The sequence below is a fragment of the Mytilus californianus genome, unplaced genomic scaffold (genome assembly GCF_021869535.1).
Source record: "Mytilus californianus isolate M0D057914Y unplaced genomic scaffold, xbMytCali1.0.p SCAF_3, whole genome shotgun sequence".
In the NCBI taxonomy this organism is placed as follows: domain Eukaryota; kingdom Metazoa; phylum Mollusca; class Bivalvia; order Mytilida; family Mytilidae; genus Mytilus; species Mytilus californianus.
Window position 1 is genome coordinate 61,512,374 of NW_026262679.1, and position 19,989 is coordinate 61,532,362.

General features: G+C 32.0%; 1 protein-coding gene and 1 long non-coding RNA gene across 2 annotated transcripts in view; both read left to right on the forward strand.

Annotated features, from left to right (window-relative positions):
* Positions 1-17,134, forward strand: part of LOC127733552 (uncharacterized) — a 40,902-nt gene extending 23,768 nt beyond the window's left edge. Inside the window, exons 7-13 of the mRNA XM_052242897.1 lie at positions 2,308-2,397; positions 2,591-2,848; positions 12,247-12,947; positions 14,815-15,026; positions 15,304-15,490; positions 16,210-16,413; positions 16,838-17,134. Of these exons, the coding sequence (XP_052098857.1) occupies positions 2,308-2,397; positions 2,591-2,789 (289 nt within the window). The 3' untranslated portion in view covers positions 2,790-2,848; positions 12,247-12,947; positions 14,815-15,026; ... (1 more) ...; positions 16,210-16,413; positions 16,838-17,134. The remainder of the gene's footprint in view (positions 1-2,307; positions 2,398-2,590; positions 2,849-12,246; positions 12,948-14,814; positions 15,027-15,303; positions 15,491-16,209; positions 16,414-16,837) is intronic.
* Positions 17,135-17,366: 232 nt separating this feature from the next.
* Positions 17,367-19,543, forward strand: LOC127734960 (uncharacterized). Its single transcript, XR_007997889.1, has 2 exons — positions 17,367-17,652; positions 17,910-19,543. It is a non-coding gene; the product is annotated as an uncharacterized LOC127734960 (long non-coding RNA).
* The last annotated feature ends 446 nt before the right edge of the window (positions 19,544-19,989 follow it).

The window sequence follows — 19,989 nt, forward strand, 5'->3', positions numbered from 1 at the left end:
CTAAAAGGATCAGTCTTAGATTTCTTTAGGTGCACAAAAATACAGTCATTTGATATTTGAACATCACTAAGACACAAATTTGATTCAGGATCAAATTTTTTGGTATCATGAACAGAAAATTCACCACATCGTAAAAACCCGAAAAAAGCTGTTACACATGCAGCTTCTATTAAAACATCTGTAAAACTATCAAAAATACAATTGCGTAGTAAAAAACACATTCTGTGTAAAATATCAAAAGTTATAGGTAAATGAATTCTCTTAGGCATAATGGCATGCTTCTTTTTTAAACCAAAACTGATTTTAATTTTGTAATGGTTTACCGACAAAGTTCTCTAATGGATTAACGCCCCCTTTTAGTAAGTAAAAGAAACGTATGCCACATAGGTAGGATTTAATGGTGGAATATCTCAGATGCTTATGAGTTTCGCAAAAGGCTATAAAACGCATCAACAAGTTTTCAGAAACAGGTGGTAACTGGAAAGTTGACCAAGTTGATCCTTGTAGTTGTAAGAACTTAAGATAATGTTCATATCTTTGGTACATAAAGCTTTGGTTGAATCTGCAACAGCGAAATTTTGTAAATTTTCTACTGCGATGTCCAAATAATCTCTTCCAGGGTTGGACAAGGAGTTGCTGCTTTCTCTGCCTCTGGTGCTAACTGATGAAATTTGTTCTTCTGTAAACGAGATAAAGAGTCAGCAATTAAGTTCATTTTTCCCGGCACATGTTTGCTGTTAAAAGGAAAGTTAAATTTTGCTGCACACATAACAAGATGTCTCATCAGTTTCATGATTATAGGATCTTTTGAACGACCTTTAGTCAGAATAATAACAGTCACTAGATTGTCGCAGTGAAATTAATACGCTTTTTAGACCATTCTTTTCCCCATAAAACAGCTGACACAACGATAGGATATAACTCCAAAAAAGCAATAGATAGAGTTTTATCTGAAATAGTTGGAAGGTCTTTTGGCCAAGTGTCACAAAACCATTTCCCTTGATAAAAACCTCCAAAACCAATGGTAGATGAAGCATCCGTAAATAAATGCATGTCCGCTGCAGAGGTTAAATGAGATTCATAGAACATGCTCATTCCATTCCACGTTGACAAAAATTGTAGCCACATTGTCAAATCGGATTTACACTCTTTATTTAAATGAACATAGTGGCGACTCTCTTTGACAGAAGACATCAGTCTATAAAGGTAAGTAACGAATGCCCTACCTGGCAAAATTACTCTTGTAGCAAAGTTAAGATGTCCAAGTAATTGTTCGAGTTCTCTACGTGTGCAAGATTTTTTATCTAAAACAAAACTTATGAATTGTGTGATTCTGTTTACTTTGTCTAAAGGAAGTCTAACCTGCATATTAATCGTGTCCAAAATAATGCCTAGGTATTCGAGTTCACAAACTGGTCCAACGGTCTTCTTACATGACAAAGGAATATTAAGTTTGTTAAAAATTAGGCTTAACAAAGCCATTTTTCTTTCTCCACAATCATCAGGTTTGTCTACAGTTAAAAAGTCATCTAATAGATGGAAAATAACTTTAATATCATAATTATTCTGAGCTATCCAGCACACACTAGTAGATAAAGAGTCAAACAGACGGGGACTAGAACGACACCCAAAAGGTAAACAAACATAATGATAGTACTGACCGTTCCACTTAACACAAAATGGATGCCACTGGTTTTTTTTAATCGGAAGTTGTTTGAACGCATCTGAGATGTCCACCTTACAGCATAGGGACTTTGACCCATATCTTTGAATCACATTAATAGCATCATCAATTTTAATGTATGTCAAGGAACATAGGTCTTTATCTGAGAATTGAATGTGCACTGTGACGTCATAGACCGTGTGCAAAGATAATTAACTGCCCAATAGAGTGAGATGACAAGTTCTTAATAAACTCCATTTATAATAAATATAATTTTAATTTATTGTTTTTGAATGGTCATCTGTTAAATATTTTAGATATACAACCACCCACATAAAATTCCTTCCCTAGGGGTTGTAAGGGGCATAGTATTTCTGGAAATTTTAAGTGTTAAAAAAACAAGAATTTTCTGGGTGTTGTACACTAACTAATTAATTCTTTGAATAATTTTGATAACACTTTGATAAATTATTTTTTATGAATAAATGTGAGCTTCCTTAATTTTTTTTGTTAACTTTAGTATATAAAACTTCTCCTTATCCACTAAATGAAATTCAATTGATAGGTCTTAATGCATATATACTTGTCAGTATAAAAAATGTTTAAGCGGCAACACCCATTTCAATATCTTTTTTTCATTTCAGGAATGTTGTTAATCTGGATGAAACCTTACAAGATGATGTATCTGCTGTTGCTGATTTCATTCCAGCTGTTCCAGCTTCTGTAGTAACAAGGTATTATTAAAGCCTTTTAAGTTTCTTACAAATTGTCTAGTCAGATTATGACCAAATGAGTAAATTATAGCTTTGCAAAAATCACTTTGATTGAGTGTTTTCACTGGATTTCACCTATTCTGCAAGAACTGTATGTTTTTCATCTTTCAAGAAATCTGATCATTAATACAATTTTTACTTTTTCTTTTTTTAGTTCTTTGCCATCAGTAACTGAAATATGTGATGCCATTAAAGAACATAAAAAGAACTTTATTAGTGGTGATGAGGAAAATCCTCTTCTGATGGAGGTAAAAAGGGAAGATGTTCTCAAAGATGCTTTGGGAATTATAAGATTCTTCCAACAGGATCTGCACAATCCCTTGAGAATTTCTTTGTTGGAGAACTTGGAGTAGATTTAGGCGGCCTTCGAGTCTGTTTCTGTACAAACTCTCTAATTCTATGTTCATGAAAGGTACTTATCATATTTGTCAGTCATATTAATTTTAAGAAAATGGGATAAATAAAACATCTTCAGGACTCACACTACTTCAGAATCGTAAGGAGAAGTGACTTCTCTTTTTGAAACTGATAGGGAGATATGGTGAGATTTGAAAGAGATGTGCTTGTTCTTCACAGCGCTACAATGTTTGATTTTTATACGACCGCAAAAAAATTTATGGTCGTATATTGGTATGATGTTGGCTCCGTCATCGTCGTCGTCATCCGAAGACACACTAGTTTTCGCACTCTAACTTTAGTTTAAGTGAATGGATCTCTATGAAATTTTACCATATGGTTCAATACCACAAAAAGAAGGTTGGGATTGATTTTGGGGGTTATGGTACCAACAGTTAAGGAATTAGGGGCCAAAAGTAAGCATTTTTGTAACTTCCAGACATAACTTGTCTGTTAGTGTATGGATCTCTCTGACATTGTACCACAAGGTTCCAAATCACAAAGGGAATGCTGGGATTGATTTTGGGGGTAATTGCCTCAAAATTTTAGGAATTAGGGGCCAAAAAAGGGGCAAAAACAAGTATTTTTCTAGTTTCATGATAATACCTTGTGTGTAAGTGTATGGATCTTTCTGAAATTGTACTACAAGGTTCCATATCACAAAGGGAAAGCTGGAATTGAGTTTGGGGGTAATTGTCCAAAACGTTTAGGAATAAGGGGCCAAAAAGTGGCCAAAAATAAGCATTTTTCTAGTTTCCAGACAATAACTTGTGTTCAAGTGTATGGATCTCTCTGAAATTGTACTGCAAGGTACCATACCACAAAGGGAAGGCTGGGATTGATTTTGGGGGTAATTGCCTCAAAATATTAGGAATTAGGGGCCAAAAAGGGGCAAAAAACAAGCATTTTTCGAGTTTCAGGACAATAACTTGTGTGTAAGTGTATGAATCTTTATGAAATTGTACTACAAGGTTCCATATCACAAAGGGAAAGCTGGGTTTGAGTTTGGGGGTAATTGCCCTAAACGTTTAGGAATTTGGGGCCAAAAAGGGGCCTAAAAACAAGCATTTTTCTAGAATCCAGACAATAACTTGTGTTCAAGTGTATGGATCTCTCTGAAATTGTACTGCAAGGTACCATACCACTAAGGGAAGGCTGGGATTGAGTTTGGGGATGATGAATCATAAGGGGGTTCCAAAAATTTGGGGGAGGGATTTTTTTTTTCTTTAAAATTTTTCATTTTAAATTGGTTATTTCTGATTTATATATAAAAGCAAATAATAATGATATGGTTTGAAAAGGTAAATTAAAATTTTTTAAGTTCTTAGACCACATTCATTCTGTGTCAGAAACCTATGCTGTGTCAAATATTTAATCACAATCCAAATTCAGTGCTGTATCAAGCTTGAATGTTGTGTCCATACTTGCCCCAACTGTTCAGGGTTCGACCTCTGAGGTTGTATCAAGCTGCGCCCGGCGGAGCATTTTATTTTTCAAACGTACAACAAAAAATTAAAGTTGGCATTATTCCAAACATTTTATCGACCAGACTCAGCAATATTAGTTGAAGTCTTATTAGATTGATTAATTTATTTTTGGGAAGTAACACCATATTTGGACCATTTATTTAAATACATTGTATATATACATGTTGATATCCAGTCAAATTAAAAAGTAGAAACTGAACCTTCAGACTTGTTTGAATCGACTGCTAAAAAAATTGTCCTTAGAACCTATACAACAAAAACAAATGATACAAATGCTGCTTCAGATCCTGTTATTTTTATATTTTAAGAGTTTAATAACATAAAAAATTAAACTTATCTCTTTAAAACTCATATATTGGTCAATTGAAATACCTTTGTAATGAGTCGTCACAACAGAGATGATGTGTTTGAATAACAAACAAAAAGTACTACAGTTAAGACATTAAGTACACTTCTTACCCCTACATTTATATTGTTACATTTTCAAAGTCAACTTTAGGCAGATTAATTATCTTATTCATGAAAATGTACTAGAAAAAAAAGTTAGCCATACCTGTTCACCGACACCCCCTATTAATTCTGCCAAAACCCACAGACTTCACTTTTGGATCTTCAATTTTTTATGCCCCCGCCGTAGCAGAGGGGGCATTAAGTTTTACCCTTGTCTGTCCGTACGTACGTCCCAAAGTTGGTTTCCGTTCTCTAACTTTAGTTTGCCTCAACCAAATGTTTTGAAATTATACACAATGCTTATTACCACAAAATACAGATCAAGTTTGAATTTTGGTGGTGTCACTTTTACTGTTCTAGAGTTATGCCCCTATACAAATGGAAAAATTGATGAATTTTTTCGTTTCAGTTCTCTAAATTAAGTTAGCCTCAACCAAATGTTATGAAACTTATACACAATAATTATGACACCAAAACTCAGATCAAGTACAAATTTGGGTAGCATCACTTTTACAGTTCGTCAGTTATGTCCCTTTATAACTTTATATGATATACAAGCGGGTCATCATCTGTGTCCCATGGACACATTCCCCATTTATTTTGTTTTAAATCCACCTTCTGAAATTTCTACTCTGCCCTTTCATGAAGTATTTTTGATAAAAAAAATTTAATGTTTACCAAACTTTCTAAAATTTGCCCAGTTGTGCAATAATTTTAAGTTATTTAAAGGCTTAATATTTATTAAATTATGCTTATTAGGTAGATGAAACATTTATCTTCCAAGTAGGTATTGCAATGATGCAATGTGAATAAAGTTTTCAAGTGCTGAATGACAATTTGTAATCTCTTTAATGTGTACCCTTTTCATGATTGAAAAAATTAATACTAATTATGGGGATACAATTTTGACGAGGTATTAATCTACCTGTTTACATGTATTGTAAGGCAGATATAAAAAGCTTTTGAGAAATCCATCATCGACAAACTGATTTTAACAAATACTTCATGCCAATCATCTAACAGTCTGTGCAGTATGGTCAACATATAAAAACCTTGATTTCAAAACATTGAAACATTTTGTCAAAGTAATCTGACAATTATAATTTGAAAATCTTTTTCTAAAATTTTAGAAAAATTGATATCACACTGACTGGTCTTTTTTTATCCAGCCATGCAGGTTCTATGTGATAACTCAGGATTCTATTAAAGGTTAAATTAAAAGGTGCAGAATTTTGAATTAAAGACATTTCATGAAATTAATGATGTGTTTTATGACTTCTAGAAAGTTTTAACACCTTTTTAATCATCTACTGCCAACTTTTAACATGTTAGTTGCCCTTAAATTAAGAAAAGAGCAGTCAAACTGCTACCAAATTTTAGATATATATATATATATACAATTGCATATAGTTCCTTTGTAAATTAAAAGTTATAAAATATTACTATTTATGAATTAATCTAAAAAATCTTGTGTAAGTATTTGATTAAAATTTGGTAAAAAAATGAATTGACACTTTATGAATTTAATGCATTGCAAGCGTTTTTCTAGATTTTCCTTCATCAAGAATGCTCAAAATCAAATATTAGAAAACCAATGATGTATAAGAACCAAAACATGTGAAGAGCAATATGACCAAAAGGGACCTAAAAATAATTGCCAAATCCATTTAAGGTTAACTTTGCCTGAGGGATTGAAACCTAAGTTTCTTTTAAATAATTTTTGAATTTATAAATGAGCAATTTCAGAAAGGTATGTTAAAAATCATGGCAGTAGGGAAGCATTGACTACTGAGCTGATGATACAACCTATGTATTGATATCAAAGTGGATTCCCATTGTCCCAATTCTTTCCTATGTAAAGTAAGAGTACTGATACAATACCAGTATGATTGACATCTGTTATGATTTACAAACAATTATACTGAAAGGTGTAAGTAATATAAGGCTTGGTTTAAAATTAAGAAGACAATTTATTTAGATAATCCCTGCACTTTACTTGAAAAATTACACTATGCTGTGTCAAATAGTTACTCAGAATCCAAATTCAGAGCTGTATCAAGCTTGAATGTTGTTTCCATACTTGCCTCAACTGCTCACTCCGTCCCTCTGTCTGTCTGTCCATCCGTCAGTCCGGCAAATCGGTTTTCCACACTTTTTTTAAAGATATTGATTTGATATTTGGTGTATTGTTTTATCATGGCAAGTTACAGATCAAGTTCGAATTTTGTTCTGGTCTCATGATTTTGTGCAGAGTTATGGTCCTTGGACTTAGAAAATTCACTCAAATAATCAGTTTTCCACACTTTTTTTCTTCATGCTTGAAGATATTGACTGAATAATTGGTATTATCATGACAAGTTACAGATCAAGTTCAAATTTTGTTCCGGTCTGATGATTTTGGGCAGAGTTATGGCCCTTGGACTTAGAAAATTCACTCAAATAATCAGTTTTCCTCACTTTTTTTCGTCATGCTTGAAGATATTATATGGATAGTTGGTATATAGTTTTATCATGACAAGATACAGATCACATTCAAATTTTGTTCTGGTCTGATGATTTTGTGCAGAGTTATGGTCCTTAGCTATAGACTTAGAAAATTCACTTAAATAATCAGTTTTCCACACTTTTTTTCCTCATGCTTGAAGATATTGACTTGATATTTGTTATAAAGTTTACACTATGACAAGTTATGGATCAAGTTAGCATTTTGTTCCAGTACAATGAATTTTAAACCAGTAGGGGACTATGTATTGCCATGCAATACTCTCAGAATGCTTGTTGTCTATACTTTATAATCATGCCTTAACAATTTATTGTAAATGTGTTTGTGCTATTAAATATTGCCTACTGTCTAAATTGTCTCTTCAGCTCAATAAGCAATTCTTGACCTCAGAAGTATACCTGCAATTACTTTTGATCTACACTAAATAAAAGTATTCTGTAAATTATGTGTCAAAGATGAATAATTAAGGTGGTATGGGAGTATAATTAAAAAATGATAGAATTTTTTCATACTTTGTCAAAATGTATCTTTTATTGTGCTATATGTTCCAAAAAATAATATAAGTGATAGGTCACCAAGCTTGTTTTCAAGCTACAGGTGGTGATCAAATGACACATTTTGTTCAGATTATACAGAGAAAAATCATCATAATGTGAATAGAACGAAAACTAAATGATAGAATATTGAAATAAAATTTGAGAAGATAGCTCTCAATGAAAATGATTTCAGAATATTAAAAGAAAAATGGGCTCACTTTTTTTTTTTTTTTCCTGCTATAAAATAGAATAGAAAAGTTTCCTGTAAATTCCTTTATAAATTTTACTATTTCTGAGTTACCTCCCATTAATACGCAAGTTAAAAAATCGAAATCAAGCAAAAATTTACTTTTGTAAAATTGTTATTAAATATATCTTAAAATTACATAAATTTGTTCATTTAAATGAAAATTCTTATTATCATATTGCACTCCTGCATTGAAATTTGCTCTCTTAATTAAAAATCAAGACCTATAGTGTTCTGCTATTTTACAATCCAAGAAAGATGGCGGAAGACACCCATACCATCTTAAGGTTGCACTTTGTAATTACTGCTGATTCACAAACACTTCTTTTGGGGAGATATTTAAGTGCCAATCTTTTGTTTCCTTGTCCTGTTCTGGTAATTCAAGATATAATTTGGTTGAAATGCACTAGAAATTAAAAACTAAGGGGAGCTAACTCCGTAATTTGCAATCATTCTAACCAAAATTTATCTAGAGATTTCTCGAATTACCAGACACACAGAAAAGAAAGACCTACCATTTCTAACTCAGGATGAGGGTACCTTCAAAATAGGATGGTTTGGTTGGTGGGTTTTTTTCTGCCATGTTTTGATTTTTTTCAAACTTGCCTGATTCTTACAAAGGCTGGCACTTAATATTCATAGATATTTTGTTTTGTTTACCTACTGGTTCCCATTTATGATCTCCATGTTTCATCTCATAGAGACACAACTTGGGAATTTTACCAGTATGAATACTGTTGGATAGCAGACAAATTAAATATTCAGGATGACATAAAGTAAAGGAGTACGTCTAAACACCGCTCAGGACCTCCTGAGTGCACTCAGGACATACAATGTGCACTCAGGACCCTTTATAGTCATAGTATTTGCACACAGGATGGATGAATATATTCGTTACACGCTGCTTATTTAAGAGTTAAATTTTGGTAGAATTTGAAATCGAACTTAGATAGATATGTTAATTCTTATGAAATAATGAGGGCACGTGTCACTGATTACAAAACTACTGAGCCGTGAATTATCCAATCAACGAATTGATTGGATTATTTTTATTGTTGTTTATGAATTGTGTTGTTAGTACTGTGTTACATTTAAAATGAATAACACGATGTTATTAAGTTTAGTGAAAGTTGCAGTGTAGAGAATGAAAAACATTTTCTTATGGAATGCACACTTTATGACGATATTCGATATAACCTTTTTCATGAATGTTCAAAATTTATTCAAGATTTTCACAGCCTTGATATAGATAACAAATTTATTGAAATTATGAACTGGTCCTATATTTTCAATGACAATATTTAGAATTTAACCTTAATAAGACAGATCAGTATTTATTTATATGATTTGCTAAGTCTAATATCTTGGCTGCGTACGTGCTGTCCTTGGTATTTTCCTTTGGTTTGGCTTACGAGCAAGTTTCTGGGGTTTTGGCACTTCAAACTCTGTGCAAGAAGACTTAGTCGTGGTTTGAACGGATTTCATTTACTTACAAATTCTTTAGAAATAATATCCAAATATGATAATTTTCAGAAAACGGAGACAAATTAATTTTTCAGAATTTATTTTCACATTGGAATTCGTTCAAGGCTTGTATTACAGCTAGACAAGAACAACTTTATTGAGAAAGATAAATCTTACTAAATGCTGATTTGTTAAAACATTCGTATTACTCAAGAATGAAATTACTGGACAAGAACTATAAAAATGAGAAATAACACTAACTATATGAGATTTGATTATTTGAAAAGCGTATTTTGGTAAGTACGGCTTCTACAGTTAAGAACGGGTTCCATTTACAAAACTAAATCTTAATTCATGGAAAGTATGACAAATTTATTTCCCTTTTCAAACTCGTTCAAGGAACTTATTACTGGACAAGAACGAGTTTCAATAGGGGAATAAATCTAACTAAATGAAATTTTTATTGAATCGTTATGTTATACATTCACAGCCTCTCATTGGTCAAAAAGTGTTAATTATTTGAATGAATCTCAAAGACAAGAAAATAGAACAAAACACACACACACAATTATATAATTTGAAATAAGAATTAGAACGCAATGATACCAATATTTTTTTTTTAATTGAACGCTATTTTTAGTGAGCGATCAGATTAACTGTTAGCTTGAAAGTAAATTATAAATGGTGTTTCACCAATTCTTTTTTTTTTACTATGGAACAACGCAATTAAAGTCTATTGTAATATATCTAGAGAAAGAAATATTCTTCTTAATTTTTGAACTTAGAATAAAACTAAACTTTTTATTGCACGAAATTTTACTAAAATACGAAAATCTATACAATGAAAATAATGACGATATTTTTTTTATCTATTAAGTTAATGAAATGAATTGAATGAAAATTTCCCAACTATATATGTAGATTTCTCATATTTCTCGAATGGCTTCAATTATTACAAACAAAAAGAAAAATGTTTATTTAACGGTCTTATATCTTCATTGTTCTTTATTTTTCAAAAGACATCTTGATTTTGTTTGTTTGCCAAGCTTACTTGTATGAGGTTAGTACCATCACTTATCACTTCTAATTATTAAAGATCAAACAACCTAATCAACATGATAATTGGTATTCAATATAATCCTCGGTCATGCCTGACATATTTCACAAAAACGGCGTGTGCCGATGAAAACTTCTATAACTCCTTAAATGTTAAAATGATTTTATCAAAACAAAAATTATTAGATGAAGAATTAAATTATCTATCGAATGCATACCTTCACCACTCACTAAAACATATATTTCATGTCCTGAGTGCACTTTGTATGTCCTGAGTGCACTCAGGAGGTCCTGAGCGGTGTTTAGACGTACCAAAAGTAAAGGGAGGGGTAGTACAGAATTTTAGTATTTGTTAAAACTTTTAGTTGTTCAAGGCTTATAAATGTTGAAAATATGCTGCACAAACCCTATGATTTGACCTTTGCATAAACTAGTGCATATGATCTTTCCATTCAAGGATATCATTTTTACGAAACTTTATAGTAAAAGTGGCCAACCTTTAGCCGTAAAAGGAGTTACATGGGAAATTGCATTGTATATATTTACAAAAGTGCAACCTATAGGAAAAGTAGTTGTCTTTTTTCAATCTCAATGACAAAAAATAGAATCACAATACGGAAATGCAAGCAGGGTCTGTTTTACTTGTAAACTCAGTGTCATAATCTTCTGATTTAGTTAAATTTAGTTACAATTATCAGTAACTTGCTTTAAACAATCAACAAAATGATTAAATTGCAAAACAAGACTGAGCACTTCCTGCAATAAATTTATTTGTTTATACCCCTTATATTGCTATTTAGCAGTATAAGATATTTGTACAATGTATATATGAAGGTTGTTTTACCAATATGCCTGAGAATATGATTTGAAATTATGCTCACAACTCTTCCAATATTTTCATTAATGATTTCAAACCTGGGTGTCTATTGTCAAGTACCTCAGGAGACGAAACTTTTTCTGAAAATTTCGTGAGCTGGAAGAGGCAATTTTTTAGTGAAATAATAATGAAAACGAGGTTCAACTTTTTGATCCTTATATAGTATCTTTTTATTAGACTAATGTTTTAAATTGTCCCTTGGTATCTGCTCTCTATATATTGTAGTAATAATAAGAAACTGTTTATGGGCCAAATCCTTTATTTCAAGATTTAATGGCCGTCTTGAAATGTTTAGAGAAGTTGGTATAAAGAAAAAACATTGAAAAATGAGATCAGAGAAATGTCTGACAAGCTTAAAAATTTGCTTGATCACAGCACAGATGATGATTTAATTGTTGGGACACTTTTTTGCTTTTATTATATTTATCTTTAGGAATACTATACTCTGCTGATAAATTTATATTTGGTACAATAAATGCTTTGCTATATGTTTCACAAAAGCAGGAATGCTAGCAGCACCAATTTTAAATATTTATTTTATTCACATTTTTTTATTTTCTAGAAAGTAGTTTAGAAAATTCAAAAGTCAGGCTAAACCAAAATAGTGAATTTTTACAAATAATACCTCAACTTGAGACTTTTTGTTTTGAAAATTTTTATTTTTGAAATTGTTTCAGATTGGAAAACTTTTACACAGAGTTCTAAGTGTCCTAATATTTCTTGCTGATAATAATAAAAATTCATATATATATTCACTTTTCATTGAGTTTAAATTCATTTTGATGTATTTTCAGTTAACAAAATGTCACTTGATGAAGAAGAACAAACTGTACACATCTCTAGAAGAAGGTTGTCAGAACTTGAAATAAAGGCAAATGCTGCAACAGATTTCATCCAACATTTCCAGAATATTGATAAAGAATTTAAAAAAGAAAAAGCTAAAGTGAAAAAGTTCACTAAAATGTTAATAGATGATCAAAAAGTTATTGAAAAATTGACTTCTGTAAGGTGTATTAGTGCCAGTGATCTTTCCTCATTAGACTCAAGGTCATTGATCTATAGAAATTCTTCACTTGTTACTCCACAATCAATTATAGAAACAGATGGCAGTTCAGGATCTTCATTTATCTTTCCAATAAGCGATCCTTTCCTTTCCCCATCACCAGAACCTTCATCAAAGAAACCACCAACTCAGCTAAGTGCTACCCCTCTTGAACTTACTACTCAATCTAAGACGACAACTACAGTTTTTAAAAATCTTCGTGAAACAGACTCAATAAGTAATTCAGGCAGCATTTCACTACCATATAAATGAAGTGCGTCTGTGAATGTAAGCATAACTGGTCCAAAAGCAAATAATGTGTTTGCTGATGTTGTGGATGACAGAGGTAAATCTGAAGCAGTTTTCCTTAATCTAGTTAAAGAATTGAAAAGGACAAAACATTGTTTAAATCAGCTGATGTTAGAAAAGGGCCTCACAATGGAAGAATTCATGGTAAATATTTATATGGTATAAACAAATGTAACCTGATGCATTACAGTAATTAGAGGAGTAACCATTTGATTTTTTTTCTATTTGTTTATTGATGTTGTTATGTAGTATGTCTGAATTATTTGCCATATGAATAACCAAGTTCTCGAAAAGTGGTGGTCCAAGGTTTTGACCACCAAAATTTTAATTTGTTGATATTAACTCACATCTGTGTCAGAATCAATGAAATGGTATGGCATTGTAGACATCCGGTAAAAAATTCTAATAAAATCTGTGCCAGAAGCCATCTTAAACTTACAGTGAGATGTTAGTTTTTGCTCTGCTTTGAAGCTAAGGCCTCATCATGACTTTGAGATGAAGATTAGCAATATAAGCACTGTAATCCACTGTCCCTTTTTTTTCAAGTACCTGTAGGGATTTTGTATTGTTGAGGTAGCTGGGGTGTCAAATGTTCGAAGAGAGATTTTTCTTAAACTTCTGTAAAAGACTTCTGGGTCAATGTACTTTCAAAATTTCAATATAAAAACTAGGGGTCACGGATGTTGTTTCTTTTGTTAAAATACTTTGAAATTAACAAAATTACAGTTATTTTTCATGGGTTATATAGGGGAAACTTAATTTTTATACGCCCGTTTACGGGACGTATTATGGTATACCGTTGACCGTCTGTCCGTCCGTCGTCAACATGTCGGACATTAACTCAAAAAAGTTATAACCAATATGCATGAAACTTTGGTGAATTGTTTATATTTATTGACGTGAGCTCCCTTTCGTTTTTTATAAATTTCAGATTTACTGTTTCTGAGTTTTGGGGTTTTATTCATTAAAAAAGGGGGGATTTTCCAGTTTTCCGACAATAACTCAAGAATGCTTTCACCAACTTGCAAGAAATTTTGGTGAATTGTTTATATTTATTGACATGAGCTCCCTTTCAATTTTTATAAATTTTAGATTTTACGTTACCGAGTTACAGGGTTTTATTCATAAAAAAGGGGGGATTTTCCAGTTTTCAGACAATAACTAAAAAAATACTTTTAGCAGTTCTCATGAAACTATGGTGAATTGTTTATATCTGTTGATGTAAGCTCCCTTTAGAATTTTATAAATTTTAGATTTTACATTTCTGAGTTATGGGGTTTTATTCATTAAAAAAGGGGGGATTTTCCAATTTTTGGACAATAACTCAAAAATGCTTTCAGCAGTTCTCATGAAACTTTGGTGAATTATTTATAGCTATTGATGTAATCTCCCTATTGATTTTCATAAATTTCAAATACGACATTGAGAAGAAATTGAACTTGATGTGTTTATAGTCTGACAACAGATTTACTAAGTATTGCGCAACAGCACATACAGTGTATTGCACAACAGCAAGAAATCTTTAATTGAATATAAATTCAATTCATATAACCAATTTCAAGTTCTTTGACTACATTTATTCAGAAACCTATAATATGTCAAATATTTAATTACAATCCAAATTCAGACCTGTATCAAGCTTGAATATTGTGTCCATATTTGCCCCAACTGTTCAGGGTTGGACCTCTGCGGGCGTATCCAGCTGCGCTCAGCGAAGCAGTTTATTTACATTAAAATGGCAAAATGTATCTTATTTTCTTTATAAATTGTTCAATTCATATCTGAGTATAAAATGAAAGTAACAGTTCAAATTCAAAGTCAAATCTAGTTGCACAATTATATTAAGTCCTTTTTTCAGAAACTATCAACTAAATATCTACAACATGTAGCACTAAAAAGATTTTTTTTTAATCAAATAGGAAAAGAAAGTATAATATATGAATAAGAATTCAATTAAAACAATTCAGTTTATCATTTTTATGCATATTACAATTAACTTTATTTTGTACAGGTACTCCAGGAGCCCAAACTTTCCAAAAGAACATAATAGAAAGGTTAAAGCATACCTACTTCTACCTTGGCCAGCTTGTGACCTTGTTCGTGCTAGAGGATGGTCCTGGAGTAACAATTTTATTTGATGCAACAACTGATTATATCCTTCATGGAAGGATTAAATCAGTTGTTGACAGTGATGTGGGGGAAATACAGGAGGTCTTCCAAAAGGTATTTTTGAATAATCTGAATAATGGAGAGCCATCCAGATTATTTACTTTGCTGTAAAGTTGAAGTTAAACAAAGAATTATCAATCTATCAATCGGCCTGTAAATGTAATGAATATAACTTTTATTTTATTTCATCTTATGTAAATATTACAAGATTTGGTTGTTCACATTCATTCTTGCAAAATACATGAAATAGCATTCACTAAATTATAAATAATACAAAAATTCCATAATATATTTAAATCTTTGTATTGTGTTATTTTATTCTTTATAACAGATGGAGAGTTGCGTCACAGGTAGTGATTTGCAAGCACATTATTGTGACATCATAGAAGAGGCCTCAGCTGTCGGTTTCCTTGTACCAGTGAACAAGATGACAAAAGAGCATTTGCCAGTTTTGAAGACAGCGATGGTTCAAAACCATATCGAAGGTGCCAAAGAAGAACTGGACGATTTTTTTAGAGGTAGACACATTTTTGTATCCCCAAAAAAAAATTAAAACAAACTAACACTTCATAGACTAAGATGTCTTAGACGAGCACAGTGAATACATTTTTACAGGACTTACAAGACATGACTGGTTTTTTTTTAAGTTACCTTTAGGAGGAAATTTTAAAAATTAAGATTCAGTCTTGTGAATCCTGAACCAATTTTGCATACACTGTGAGCATTTCAGGCTCATAGATGCCTCCACACTTTTTGCAGATATGGCTTAATCATCTAGCAGGAAGTATGAGATTTGACTTTACTCAGGGACTGTGTTTTTGAGTTCCACTTGAGTTTGTATAATAACTCACCCATTAAGCCACATCAAGATATGACCACTTTGGCATTTCCTCTGTCAACAATTTTTGTCAACCGAAAAATTCTTAAGTATAAGGTGCAAGGTCCTCCTGCCTGTCAGACAGTTTTCATTTGACCTCAACCTCATTTCATGGATCAGTGCACTAGGTTAAGTTTTCTCAGTTAAGTCTATATCTCAGATACTATAAGCAATAGGTCTTCAATATTTAGTGTTTGGAATGATTGTAAGCTGTACATGTCCTACTGGCAGGTGTCATCCCACATTGACCGTTTTTGTGTTTTGGTCTATTTCTCAGATACTGTAAGCATTCAGTCAATTATATGTATGTAGCAGGACAACATCTTCTACATCATTATCTAGTTAAAAATTTTATTTCAGGCCTGGATACACATCAGATTTTGAGTTTTTTGAGAAGAGATGACAACATCCTTAATGCAAGGACCCTCGTCTGTGGAAGAATTAAACCACTAACAGCACTTGCATTAAAAGACCTTCTCGTGTTTAAATACTCTGAAGGAAATAGGAAAATAAAGGAATTAGCCACAGCTCATGGTTTTCTAACCTTTATTCAAGCGTCTAAAGGTATGTTTAAAGCACAAATTAAATGAAATAAAACCTGACTTCAAGTTTAGGAGGGACCGGTCCGGAACATAAAATGCTGTTTTATAAATAAATGCATTCTTAACACCTTTCCTAGTGAAAATTTTGGATAGGATCACATTTGCCATACAAAAAATGGGTAACTCCTTCTTAACCACTTATTATAATTTAATGAAACTTTCTCATATTTTTTACAACTATAACATGTACAAGAACAGACAAGATAAGATATTTCAATTTCTTTATTTAATCTTATCTGAGTATATTATCCATGCAACTTACAAAGTTTCACTTATTCACTGATATTTCTTCACAACATCATGCAGTGTTCCATATCTCTAGATTATTGGAAACACACAATATTATTAGGCATAAGAAATGATAATAATATTTGATTACATTTTAGGTGATGGTGCAAGTGTTAATGGAATTACAGTGAAACCAGAAAACATTCTGATGTGGCTAACTGGATAAACCCACATACTAGCAGCTGGATTCCATAAACAGATTGACGTTCTGTTTGGGGATGCAATCACCATAAATACATGTGCATTGTGTTTCACTTTGAAATTGAGTGATATGACAATAGAACAGGCTGTTGAACATTATACAGAATATTTGATCAACAGTCAAACCTTTACTGTGGAGTAATACACTATTTTCATATTACCGACTTTTGACTCCGGATTATATAATTTGTCGACTGGTTACCTTGGACATCATGGTACCAAGTCAGGTAAGAGCAAGCTGAAGAAGTAAAACCAAGCTTTCACTCGGTACAATTTTGGGGGAAAATTACCTGCTTAACATTTTTTTTTCACTACAAAATCATCGGAAAACAGTAAACTTTCCCCTCAAATTACACCGATTATATGTTTGATTTTACTTATTTTGGTTGCTCTTACTTGACCGAGTACCATGATGTCCAAGGTAACCAATCGACAAATTATATAATCCAGAGTCAAAAGTGGGTAATATGAAGATAGTCTATTAAATAGGAACTTTGATTATAATTTGATTATATTGTTTGTGTCTTCTGTGTCAGTTTTTGTCTCACCTGTTACATTCTCCCCGACATCATGGTGAAGTGTAATATCAGTCACATGATGGTCAAGTGTACTGTCAGTAACATATGATGGTCAAGTGTAATGTCAGTAACATATCATGGTCAAGTGTAATGTCAGTCACATGATGGTCAAGTGCAATGTCAGTAACATGATGGTCAAATGTGTAATGTCAGTAACATATGATTGTCAAGTGTAATGTCAGTAACATATCATGGTCAAGTGTAATGTCAGTATCATATCATGGTCAAGTGCAATGTCAGTCACATGATGGTCAAGTGCAATGTCAGTAACATGATGGTCAAGTGTACTGTCAGTAACATATGATGGTCAAGTGTAATGTCAGTAACATATCATGGTCAAGTGTAATGTCAGTCACATGATGGTCAAGTGCAATGTCAGTAACATATCAAGGTCAAGTGTGTAATGTCAGTAACATATCATGGTCAAGTGTAATGTCTGTAACATATGATGGTCAAGTATAATGTCAGTATCATATCATGGTCAAGTGCAATGTCAGTAACATGATGGTCAAGTGTAATGTCAGTAACATATGATGGTCAAGTGTAATGTCAGTAACATATCATGGTCAAGTGTAATGTCAGTCACATGATGGTCAAGTGCAATGTCAGTAACATATCAAGGTCAAGTGTGTAATGTCAGTAACATATGACGGTCAAGTGTAATGTCTGTAACATATCATGGTCAAGTATAATGTCAGTATCATATCATGGTCAAGTGTAATGTCAGTAACATATAATTGAGTGCAATGTTGGTATTATATGGCCGAGTGTTTTGTCTGTAATGTAACATGTCAAGCTTCAAGAGTAACATATAATGAAGTGTATTGGCAGTATTATGTGGTCAAATGTAACGTCTGTATCACATCATAGCTATTATGGTAAACATATGGTCAAGTGAAATGTCGGCAACATTTCATGTGTAAATTTTTGCAGAAACATTGTCAAGTGGTCAAGTGTAATGTCAGTAGCATATGATCAATTGTAATGTCAGCAAGATATCATGGTCAAGTGTAATGTCGATTACATATCGTCAAGTGTATTGTCATCAGTTTTTTTAAGCTGTCAGTCCTGCCAATTTGACCATCGTTATTTATGAAATACAAGGAATTGTCTGCTGTGTGAAGTCTTATTCCTGCCTTAAATGAACATAAAGACAATGTTTTGCAATTTTTTTGCATTTAGTCATACATGTATGTAATGTTTTTATTGTAAAACTTTCATCTGGTGCAGCATACACCATCTGTTTTTTTTTAAGTCCATGTGCAGCTATATATATATAAATATATGTACTGTCTTATAGTCTACATATCTATATGTGCTACATTCTCATTTAAGTGTGGCTTAATGTTTGGTTTATATTTTATCATAAGTATGTGCTATAAAATATTAATACATTAATACTTTTTATAAGCTTCTACTGCTACCTTAGTCTTAGTATACTGCTATACATGTTATAGCATCATTTTTTTGGGTTCAAATCTAGAATAGTTGGAACTGTCAAAAGGTCCTGTCCAATACAAATTAACTTGCTGCAAAATTTCATGAAGACATATTTATCAGGCAAAAGTTTGACTCTAAAATATTCCAAATCTGTCAGTAGGGTTGCTTTTAGCTTGCCATTTTTTAAAGCTGAATTTTCAATGTTTTATAAAACATGTAATGATGAATCCATTCTTACAAAGGTAGTTCTTAATCAATCTTCAATTCCAGATTTTGTAGCTTAATTTTTTGATTTGTGTTATCAGTGGAAAAATATCAATAAATATAGATGCATTGTGAAGAGCGGTATGTGCCAAAAGCTCATATTGGAAAACATAATTTAATGTCCTGCAATTTTTTTCCCCATAATATGTCTGATAATGTATTATTTATGATTAAACTTTTGCATGTTAGCAGGTTACATGTATGTCAGATTATGTAGTGTTTGTAATTTATAATGTATGTAAATATATTATATAATGGCTGAAGCTGCATGACCTTGAAAATAAATGAGCAGACATGGTTTCAATTTAAAATCAACATACACATTGTTTTGTTTGTAAATTACTAGGGATGTCAACTCGGTGAAGATTTACTAATCAAGTACTCGTTGGATTTACCGAGCGATACTCGAGTACTCGCTCTGTAAAACATTAAAAAATGGAAGCACAAAATTATACTCATTTTATGTATTGTGGGTCGTTGTCTTATGAACGTAAAACTCTAAACATTATTACCTAGGACTATTACCAAGGAAATTTATACCATAATTAATAGCTCATTAACTACATGTACTAATTATGTAAACTGGCTATAAATTAATCAAGTAATTAATTAATATCTATAGAAAATGATTACTCAAACAACAGTATTTGGGAACCATAATAAAACACATTTAATGATCAACAAAGGGATTATTAGAACTTATTATTTTCTGAAGTTTGACACAGGGTGCAACAGATTTGTTATTTTTTTAAATTATTATCTTGTCA